This window comes from Bubalus kerabau, chromosome 1 (assembly GCF_029407905.1).
Source record: "Bubalus kerabau isolate K-KA32 ecotype Philippines breed swamp buffalo chromosome 1, PCC_UOA_SB_1v2, whole genome shotgun sequence".
Classification (NCBI taxonomy): Eukaryota; Metazoa; Chordata; class Mammalia; order Artiodactyla; family Bovidae; genus Bubalus; species Bubalus kerabau.
Window position 1 is genome coordinate 43,515,635 of NC_073624.1, and position 11,364 is coordinate 43,526,998.

Genomic DNA, 11,364 nt, shown 5'->3' on the forward strand with positions numbered 1-11,364 from the left:
GGAATAAATAACAATGTCATTAAATCGCTGCCCGAGAGCCTGGCCGGCCAGCGAGCGACCGCCGCCGGGAACTGACTTTGTCTGGAGCCGGCACCCCGCCTCCCGCGCGTCCCCCGCGTCCCTGAAGGGACCCCGCGCTGCCGCAGCCCGGCCTTACCCGCCAGCTCGTCCGGCTCCAGCCCGCTGTCCGCGTCGATCCCGCACAGCACGAAGTAGTGCGCGAAGCGGCAGGCGGCCGGGGAGGAGCCCGAGGCCGGGCCGGGCGCCGCGCCGCTCCCGCTCATCCCGGCCGCACTGCTCCTGTCGCCGCCGTCGCCTGAGAAGACTCGCTGCTGAGGCTGCCGCTCGGGCTTCGGTCTCCGCGCGCCCGCCCTAGGGCGATCCGGGCGAGCCCATGGCCGCGCAGCCGCCGCTCGTTAGCGCAGCCTCGCTCCTCGCTCGGCGCCGGGGAAGCGGCCTGGAGCTCGTGCCCTGTCGGTCCCGCTCCCGGTGCCCGGCGGGGGAGGGGCACGCGGGGGGAGTGTCGCCGTGAGAGGCCCGCGTCGCCGCAGCTGCACTCGCGAGCTGGGAGCCTCGCAGTCTGGCGCCCGCCGGTCAGCTGAGCGGCGCTCTGGCGGTGGGAGCGCGGGGAGGGCGGGGGCGCGGAGGGGAGGGCGCGCTCGCGAGGGGCGGGAGCGCGCGTCTCGGCTGTACGTGCGCGCGCGTCCAGCGGGCTCGGAAGGGAGCACCGGATGCTGGCGGGATTCGTGCCAGCCCGGCGGCCGGGGCTGAGGCTCAAGGGCGACCCCACACACGCGCCTCCGGCTGCCAACAAGAGGCAAAGCCGCAGAGGGGATGCTTCCTATCCTGAATTTTTAAAAAAGAAATGCAGCTTGGGGAAAGGTTAAGGGCTGCTCCGAAATCATTTCCCACAACGATCTGGACAATCAACATATTTTAAACTGACAAGTGCGGATGTCCATCTTATTTTAAGATCATAGTCCTTGAATCCTTCCACCAGCGCTCAACCCCGCTCACAAGCCATCCTTCCTCACCGAACTGGTGCCTACTCAATGGCACAAAGAAAACAGAAAACCCACTCAATATCCACAAAGCTTTAAGACTTCTACAATGACCACAATTACCAACTTCCCCTAGCCGACCCATTCCGTAATTTATCCTGACATTTTCCAGGTCAGTGTAATGTAGTCAAGGCGCTCCAGTTCCCCAGCTCTGTACTCATTTGAACTTATCTGCTCTTCCAGCAGGTACAATCGGCGGCTGATAAGGCAAAAGGAATTAAACCCTGAACTCTTCTCTTCACAAGGCTATGGCTTTCTTACCCTGCTCTTTCCTCTGACTTTCCACTCTTCAGAACGACATCACAGATCTACTCTTACTCCCTTGAAAAGTGACAACTAAATCCATACTATCTCCACATGGTCATCCCTTCCACACCACTTCGGCACTCTTTTTTAGGGATTTGGGTATAAGGTACGGGGTTGGGTGGGGGGAGCGTGTGGGTGTGCATGGTGACATTTCCGGTAGACACTCTAGCAAATATTCCAGGGAGGTGGACTGAGAGACCGAAGCTCAATTATTTGACTGGAAAATGTTCTCTCTGAAAGATATGTATGGAAGTTCAGTGGGCTTCCCAGGTGGCGCTAGTGGTAAAGAGCCCACCAGCCAATGTAGGAGACTAAGGGACCGGTGTTTGATCCCTGAGTCTGGAAGATCCCTTGCGGAAGGGCACAGCAACCCACTCTGTAGTCTTGCCTGGAGAATCCCATGGACAGAGGAGCCTGGCGGGCTACAGTTCATCAGGTTGCAAAGAGTTGGAGTCTACTGAGCGACTGAACACTCACTCACTCTGGTGGCTTAGTGGTAAAGAACCTGCCTGCCAGTGCAGGAGAGCCCAGAGACAAAAGCTCCATCCCTGGGTTGGGAAGATCCCTCACAGAAGGAAATAGCAACCCACTCCAGTATTCTTGCCTGGAAAATCTCATGGAAGAGCCTGATGTGCTGCGGTCCATGGAGCACACACACGCATACCATCATGTACTGTGGCTTGTACCCTCACCTTCTCCTCAGGTTTGAAGTGTAAGAAGAAGAAAAAAATCAGAATGAGCCACAGCCTGGGTAATGCACCTTTAGCTCCTACTGCACCCTGCACTTTTCCTTCAAAACACTTACAATGACTTTTTCTATGTCTGTCTGCTCAACTGGATTGTAAGCTCCACAGAGCAGGAGTCAGGATCCTGCTAGGTTCAGCCTGTTTCTACTTTTAGTGTTTAGCAGAACCCTGGTCCACCTAGCCCCTCAATTCATGTTTATTAAATGAATGAAAGAAGGGTGGTTATCTCGGTAGTAACAAGTTGTTGATGCTACTAGGAAAATACAGAAACTCTATCTATGACATATTTATGAACATATGCTTATTTGCTATTATGAAATGATTGCTTTTTCTCATATAGACAGAACTGAAATATGTAAAACAATTTCACTAATGAGGGGAGGAAATGACAGGATGTGTATGTTTCTCCTATCTTTGCGGTAGATCCTTACAGAATGTTTGTTTGATTCTAGATTAATAGAGGACAATAGAAAACTAATTCACTGTTTGAACTAGCCAAGGGATATGGTACTTTTGTTGATTTGAAAAGTAACTGACTTAAAAAAAATTTTTATTTGGCTGTGCTGGATCTTAGTTGTGCTATGTGGGATCTTTTAGTTGTGGCTAAAATCTTCCCTAAAGCTTTCAATAGAATTATCACACGTTACAAGGTTAAAACTCTAATTTGAAAATACCTGGGTATGTTCCTAATTATCACTTCAGAGCAACACTGTGGTATATTCTGCATTAAGCTGCAATAAAGCAAAGTTGAAAGAATAACCAAGAGAGACTTCCCTAGTGGTACAGTATTTAAGAGTCTGCTGTGCAATGCGGAGGAAGCGGGTTCAAGTCCTGGTCAGGGAAGTAAGATCCCACATGCGTTGCAGCACCTAAGCCTGTGTGCCACAGCTAGAGAGTCTAAGACAACAGAAGATCCTGCATGATGAAGATCTCAGCAAAAAAAAAAAAAAAAAAAGAATTAACTATACATCAGTGCACATATGTTTTCCTCTAAAATGATGACTCAGAAATAAATTAGCTAAGTGAATAAAATGACTTAAATCTTTTTTTTAAAGGACATTTTTATGTATTTATTTTAATTTATTATTATTTTTTTTACTTTACAATATTGTATTGGTTTTGCCATACGTTGACATGAATCTGCCACAGGGGTACATGTGTTCCCCATCCTGAACCCCCCTCCCACCTCCCTCCCCATCCCATCCCTCTGGGTCATCCCAGTGCACCAGCCCCGAGCACCCTGTATCATGCATCCAACCTGGACTGGCGATTCATTTCACATGTGATAATTTACATGTTTCAATGCCATTCTCCTGTATCATCCTGCCCTCGCCCTCTCCCACAGAGTCCAAAAGACTGTTCTATACATCTGTGTCTGTTTTGCTGTCTCGAATACAGGGTTATCATTACCATCTTTCTAAATTCCATATATATGCGTTAGTATACTGTATTGGTGTTTTTCTTTCTGGCTTACTTCACTCTGTATGATAGGCTCCAGTTTCATCCACCTCATTAGAACTGATTCAAATGTATTCTTTTTAATGGCTGAGTAATACTCCATTGTGTATATGTACCACTGCTTTCTTATCCATTCATCTGCTGATAGACATCTAGGTTGCTTCCATGTCCTGGCTGTTATAAACAGTGCTGTGATGAACATTGTGGTACATGTGTCTCTTTCAATTCTGGTTTCCTCAGTTCTATTTTCAGTTTTTTAAGGAATCTCCACACTGTTCTCCATAGTGGCTGTACTAGTTTGCATTCCCACCAACAGTGTAAGAGGGTTCCCTTTTCTCCACACCCTCGCCAGCATTTATTGCTTGTAGACTTTTGGATAGCAGCCACTCTGACTGGTGTGAAATGATACCTCACTGTGGTTTTGATTTGCATTTCTCTGATAATGAGTGATGTTGAGCATCTTTTTATGTGTTTGTTAGCCATCTGTATGTCTTCTTTGGAGAAATGTCTATTTAGTTCGTTGGCCCATTTTTTGATTGGGTTGTTTATTTTTCTGGAATTGAGCTGCAGAAGTTGCTAATAATATGACTTAAATCTTACAAGGTATTTAAACTGTGTTGATGAGGGGAGAGATCATACCTCTATTCCCATGCTAAGATAACCCTTGTTGGTACCATTCTTCCTTTCCACCATGTCATCTACACATATTCATAACCAAGAGAGACAGGATTGCTAAAGAAACTACTCAGAGCCCTACACATTCCTTGGACCACGCTTTACTAGTAGTCAGAGTCACCATATGTTATGCCAGGTTAGCAGTAATCAGTTAATTCCTCATTCCTATGCCTCCTGCAAGCAGCAAACCCTGGCGTGGCTGAACCTCTCCACACATAAGTCATCCCCTCCATTGGAGGTTTTACCAGAGAGTCCTTTAGGGATCATTGCTCAAATACTTAACACCATTGCCTTCCATTCTGCTGCTATTCCTGGTACATATGCTGCCCACCTGGAAACCTACAGTGGAGGCAACAATCCCATAGCACAAAACATGCCAAATAATCACAATTCCAACAAAAAATTCTCTTTTGTGGCAGAATTTTTTTGAGCAAATTTTTTCTTCTGCCAGCTAAAAAGGTTTCTGGGAAAATCTTACCGCAATGAAAAGTTATTTGGAAAATCAATAATCATATTCCCTTATCATTAGTTTCAGAAAAAGCATTAGTTTATGCCAATAAGAGTTTGGTGGCAGAACTTCCCTGGTGGTCCAAAGATTGAGAATCCACATTCCAATGAAGGGACACGGGTTTGATCCCTGGTTGGGGAACTAAGATCCCCCATGCCTCAGGGCAAATTAGCCTGTATTCTGCAATTATTGAGCCCATGCAAGCTGGAGCCTGTGCTCCACAACACGAGAAGCCCAAGCACTGTAACCAGAAGTCCCATGCAAGGTACAACTAGAGAATGCCCTTGTACTGTAATGAAGATCCAATGCAACAACAACAAAAAAAATAGAGTTTGGAAGCAAAACAGCCAACTCACAGTTTTGCATAAATCTGTTTCCACCTTAAATGACGGGTCTAAGATTATAAAAAATTTTGTCTAAGTCATTATGCTAATGATCTGAGAATATGAAACTAAATAAGACACAATCCCTTTTCTTCAGGAGTTTATAGTCTAGCAGGAAAGAAAATAGATGGGTAAACTTCATGACAAATAGATAGGGAAACAATGGAAACAGTGACAGACTTTATTTTCTTGGACTCCAATATCACTGCAGATGGTGACTGCAGCCATGAAATTAAAAGATGCTTGCTCCTTGGAAGAAAAGCTATGGCCAACCTAGACAGCATATTGAAAAGCAGAGACATTACTTTGCTGCCAAAGGTCCATCTAGTCAAAGCTATGGTTTTTCCAGTAGTCATGTATGCATCTGAGAGTGGACCATAAAGAGGGCTGAGTGCTTAAGAACTGATGCTTTTGAACTGTGGTGTTGGAGAAGATTCTTGAGAGTCCCTTGGACTGCAAGGAAATCAAACCAGTCAATCCTAAAGGAAATCAGTCCTGAATATTCATTGGAAGGACTGATGCTTAAGTTGAAACTCCAATATTTGGCCACCTGATGCGAAGAGCTAAGTCATTAGAAAAGACCCTGATGCTAGGAGAGGTTGAAGGCAGGAGGAGAAGGGAATGACAGAGGATGAGATGGTTGGATGGCATCACGGACTCAAGGGACATAAGTTTGAGCAAGCTCCAGGAGATAGTGAAGGACAGAGAAGCCTGGCATGCTGCAGTCCATGGGGTTGCAAAGAGTTAGACACGACTGAGCAACTGAACAACAACAAGGAAGGAAAATATTTTTCAAAACTAATTAAAATACCATTAGAAACAGTAAAAAGTAAAATATTGTATATTCCACATGACACATTCTATAAATATGTGGGATATAGTGAACAGAAGTCAGATCTTATTAAGGAATCCAGTATGACACCACGAAAGGCATCATATTTGAGATGGTCTTATAAGATAAATAGGAGGTAGAACTGTGAGGGAACATTCAGGCACAGAATAAATGACTGGGGTATAAAAGTGTATAGAGAACAGAAGTTCAGTTGGAGCCAGAGCATGAAGAGCCCTGAATGCCAGGCAGTAGGGGTGACTCACTTTCTTGGTTTTGCTGATACCTAAGAGCTCGGCTTAGCTAGCTTTGAATGAGTTTAACACAGAATATTTGAAATCAGCAAAGCTAGCTCCCTCATTTTACAAATAAAAATGTCTTAAGTTCCACGGAATTTTTGTGACTTACCCAAACACACACTGTCAGTGGTAGAACTGGGAACAAAACCAAAGACTGGATTGTAGACTATCTAAGGCCTTCTCAGCTCTGATGTCTGTGTGTATGGTGCACACACACTCAGTCATGTCTGACTCTTTGCAACCCCATGGACTGTAGTCCCCCAGGCTCCTCTGTCCATGGAACTGTCCAAGCAAGAAAACTGGAGTGGGTTGCCATTCCCTTCTCCAGGGGATCTTCCAGACCCAGGGGTCGAACCTGTGTCTCCTGAGTTTCTTGCATTGACAGGCTAATTCTTTACCACTGAGCCACCTGGGAAGCCCTCTGATGTCTGTTAGTCTATGAGATCTCTCTACCTGAGTTGACTAATCTTTTCCCTCTGTGCTGCTTATGACTTCTCGTCATAGGTCCACTTCAGAATTTGATTATTTTTTCTTTTGTGATGGAACATTTTTGAAGCATACAGAAAGACTAGAATAATGGACACCTGTATACCCATCACTTAGTTTTTAAAAATTTTTTGTTATGGTAAAGTCACATTATATAAAATATACTATTTTAACCATATTTAACAGTATAGTTCAGGGGCACTAAATACATTCACATTGTTGTACCATCATCCTCCTGAATTTTTCATCTTCCTAAATTGAAACTCTGTCCTTGTTGAACACCAACTACCCATTCTCCCTCCCCTGTCCCAACCTCTTGCCCCTACCATCTACCAGGGTACTTTATGATTCTATGAATTTGACTATTCTCCCATCACCCAGTTTGAATATTAACATTTTGCCATTTAATTGTTTTTTTACTGAAGTGCATGGGTGCTTAATCGCTCAGTCGTGTCCAACTCTTTGTGACCCTGTGGACTATAGCCCACCAAGCTTCCCTCTCTATGGGATTCTCCAGGCAAGAACACTGGAGCGGGTTGCCATTTCCTCCTCCATTTTACTGAAGTATTTGAAAGTAAATAAAGCACAAGATGAGTCAACATTTTGAGTATGTCTGTCCTATCTAAAGTGTCACATAAATGTTCCCTTACTTTCTCAGTGAAATATCTAGACCTTCTTTTCTCCCTTTACCTCACATAAAATACCCAACATTAGTTCCTTTTCATCATCTAGTCCTGTTCTTTCTCTTTTTTCCAATAATACTTTAGTAGATTTACGTGTAATTGTTTTCTCAGGACTGCCTCCTTCTGAGAACCTCCTTCCTTTCATTCCAACCAAATTGCTCTCTCAGGAGCTACAATGATATGATACAACATCACACACATGCCCACGTGCACGCACACACACACACACTCCTCTCAGAAGAATTGATTGGTCTAGAAGAAGGCTTATGGCTCAAGTTGGGCCTATAAGCGATTCCCCATAGGTCTTGGACTTAGGGCCCAGAGAGTTGAGGTGGTCTTTCTGCAGATGGCCAGTGTTGTAAGCTGAAAACCTCAGGAGATACCAGTGGTCATATTTCTGTTATGTGAAGAAAAATAATCTGCAGCAAGAGAGAAGAATGAGACTGACACCCAGGACAGAGAAGACAAATGGAGCAAACATCCTCTATTGTTATTGTAAATTTGACTTTTGTTTTGCCTGAGGTAATTTAAGTTGAGATTCTGCCACTTGCAGCCAAAAGAGCACATATTTAAGTGTGATTTGGCCTGGAGGATGTTGATAGGAAGAATTGGGCAAAACCTTCAGGCTACCCCAGGCTAAAAAGTATAAAGACTTGTCTATACATCCACTCAGCCCCTGATTCATAAGATATGAAGAGAAGCTGTATTTCTGTATGTTTTAAAGATCTCTGCATGCGTGCATGCTAAGTCACTTCAGTCGTGTCCAACTGTGTGCAATCCTGTGGACTGCAGCCTGCAAGGCTCCTCTGTCCATGGGATTCTCCAGGCAAGAATACTGGAATGGGTTGCCATGCCCTCCTCCAGGGGATCTTCCCAACCCAGGGATCGAACCTGAGTCTCTTAACATCTCCCCACATTGGCAAGCAGGTTCTTTGCTGCTAGCACTACCTAGGAAGCCCTCAAGATCTCTGTATAACTATAAAGACACAAACCTATAGAAACTAAGTGTACCTTATCTGTCTACTTCTTTAAACAATAGCAAACTATATTTAAAATATCATAAATTTATTTCCTCAATTGTTGATAGATTGCATTTTGTGTTCAGAAATCTTCCCCCAGGCCATACCCTGACACAGCACACAGAAGGGAACATTTGAAACTGCAGAGCAACTATGTTTAACCTAGTATCGCCATCCCATGTAAGTTCCAGAAGGAAAGAAAACAGCCGAATCGTCAATGCTTGCAACATTTAATTAGATTAGCTTCTTCCATCAGAGAAATGAGGACTCTGAACATTAGATTTTGCTATCCATCACCCACAAGAACAGTAAGCAACGGGTAAGGGAGAGGCCACGAGTGTTACAGTAGTAGAAGTCCCTCCTTATGGAAACATGAGGCAAGAGGAAAGGAAGTTCCTCCCTAAGGAGTGTTTGTTTAATCAGAATCCATTCCCCTCCTTTCATTGTGTAGTCTGAATGTTGTTTGGGTGGGATTGGCCTTACCACTAACTCTAGGGTGAGGCTTTGTGAACCTATGACCTTTTCAAGGGTTAATGATTTGGAGATGTACAATTGTCCTAAGCTGGTCTACTTAGTGTCAGGTTCAGAACCTTTGTTTGACAGTTGGAGAAAGGAGCACCATCTTCTCATCTTGGATGTCAGTAAGGAAAAATACAGAATTGCTGGTCCTATGGGGGAAAGCCAGACCAAGGATGAAGCCAACATACAGGTCAGTGCAGAGAGTAGAGAAACTCTGAAAAGCAGATTGTATCGTGAACTCTGGGTCAAATCACACAAGAAGCCAGCTCAGTATCTGAATTTGTCAGTTAATGTGAGCCAATACATTCCTTTTAGTGTTTCAGCCAGTTTGAATTATTTTTCTTTTACTTGCAACTAAAAGTATGCCCCCCAAATAAGGGGATGGATCTGTATATTCTAAACCTAAAAGGAAAGAATATGTAAGTCCATATTCTGGAGGAAAAAACAACCCAGCCTTATCTCTTCTCAAGGAGGTAACAATAAGCCACTAGAATCTCGGGCAGCTAGGGCAGGCTCCCCACTGAGAATCAGGGACCATAGAATGAGGAAGAAATGGATAGTTTCTTTGGTTGGATGGATTCCTTGTCACAAAGCCAAGATTGAGAATATAAGAGTAGTGATTAAAATACAGATCTTCCATCAAAGTTTAGAACACTCCTACCTTTTGTTTCAACAGTTCTGCTTCTCAGAACCTTGCTACCCTTACCACCAACACCCTTCACCACCATGTGAAGAGATAATTTGAAGATGGCTGTCTGCACACCAGAAAGACCACTCTTCCCAAACCACTAAGCTGGCCCTTTGCTTTTGGATTTCTCAGCCTTCAAAATTGTGAGAAATAAATTTCTATGCTTAAACCTCCCAGTCTATGATAATTTGTTACTTGCAGTCTTAACTAAGACATGGAGTTTAGTGTTTTATAAGCCTAGATAGCAATTTTGTAAAGTGATAAAAGTTAAGCAAACAATTAAATTTAAGGACAGAACAGCTAAATACAGAGAGTTGAAACTAAATGGAGACAATCTTATTTCTGCCAAGAGGAAATGGTTATATAAATTATAGTATATATATGTGGGGTAATGCTAAGAAAGAAGTTGTATTGATGGAAAAAAAAAATTATCCACTATATGGTTGAATGGAAAATCAAGAAAGAAAATATGTAGTACAATTCTGTGTTAAAAATAAACTATACAAATGCTTGTGCTTAAAAAATATGAAAAGCGTAACTTTTTATTTTTCATATCTCTGAATATTAAATTTATAATTTATTTATAATTATTAAATTATAATTATTAAAAATTGTACAACAGGCATCTGTTGCTTTTTTTGTAATTCAAAATCTTTCTTTTTAAGTGTGTATGTGTATTTTTCTGTGAGAAAAGATTATCAACATTGTGAATCATAGTCATTCTCATATACATAACTCACACTTGTAACTATTTTACTGACTTATTCTTAAGGGTAATTCAAATGACTATAGATAAAGTAATATTGAATATATGCGTATATACACATGCATGCATAATGGAGAATGAATTGACAATTCTTTTTTTAATAATTTTATTTATTTACTTTTGGTTACTCTGGGTCTTCATTGCTGCATTGCTGCATGCGGATTTTCTCTAGTTGAATGCACAGGCTTCTCACTGCGATAGCTTCTCTTGTTTCAGAGCCCGGGCTCTAGGGCATGTGGGCTCAGTAGTTGTGGCACACAGGCTCAGTTGTTCCAAGGCATGTGAAATCTTCCTGGAGCAGGGAGCAAACCCATGTCCCTTGCATTAGCAGGCAGATTCCCAATCCCTAGACTACCAGGGAAGTCCTCAAGAATTCTTACTGAGTGCCTACTGTATATCAGGCAGTATTCTAGTGATATGTCAGAGTCCTATAGATTTACAGTGTTGCACATAAGGAGATCCAAAATAGTCTTAAGAATACAAGTAACTATAAATGTTGAAATGTAGCAGGGTATAATGTTTATGTATGCATAATTTTCAATCAAAACTATTTAATTTGGCTATTCAGTAATGAACTCGATTTCATGTTATAAATGTGTAATCTTCCTCAGTTTCAACTATAAATTTCATGGTTGAAACCACCAAATTGAAGAGCCAACTAAATAAAACTACCAATCTTGATTTGAGTGTATTTTGGATCCACCATTTTTAGACTCTTACCACATGCCGGAATGTAAACCTGAGTTCTCAGTTTCAGACTTTGTATACAATTTCGAATACCTTCTCTAAATCACAAAACTCTCACTCATCTACTTTCTCCTACTTTGAATTCAGAGGCATTTGTAATTAGTCCTACATAATTTATTCTCACAATATTAATTAATTCATATACATAAATCTTCTTCTTCTAACTTGTGTAGCTGAGAGCTTATGGAGGT

The 11,364-nt window shown here is 42.7% G+C and overlaps 1 protein-coding gene and 1 long non-coding RNA gene across 3 annotated transcripts in view; one reads left to right on the forward strand and one right to left on the reverse strand.

Moving 5' to 3' along the window:
* Positions 1-602, reverse strand: part of DENND5B (DENN domain containing 5B) — a 221,890-nt gene extending 221,288 nt beyond the window's left edge. For both annotated transcript variants that reach the window (XM_055573205.1, XM_055573197.1), the window contains exon 1: positions 158-602. In XM_055573205.1, coding sequence (XP_055429180.1) covers positions 158-284 — 127 coding nt within the window. In that variant the 5' untranslated portion in view covers positions 285-602. The remainder of the gene's footprint in view (positions 1-157) is intronic.
* Positions 603-8,882: 8,280 nt separating this feature from the next.
* Positions 8,883-9,829, forward strand: LOC129641452 (uncharacterized). The gene is made up of 2 exons (XR_008709343.1): positions 8,883-9,162; positions 9,649-9,829. It is a non-coding gene; the product is annotated as an uncharacterized LOC129641452 (long non-coding RNA).
* Positions 9,830-11,364: the final 1,535 nt, after the last annotated feature.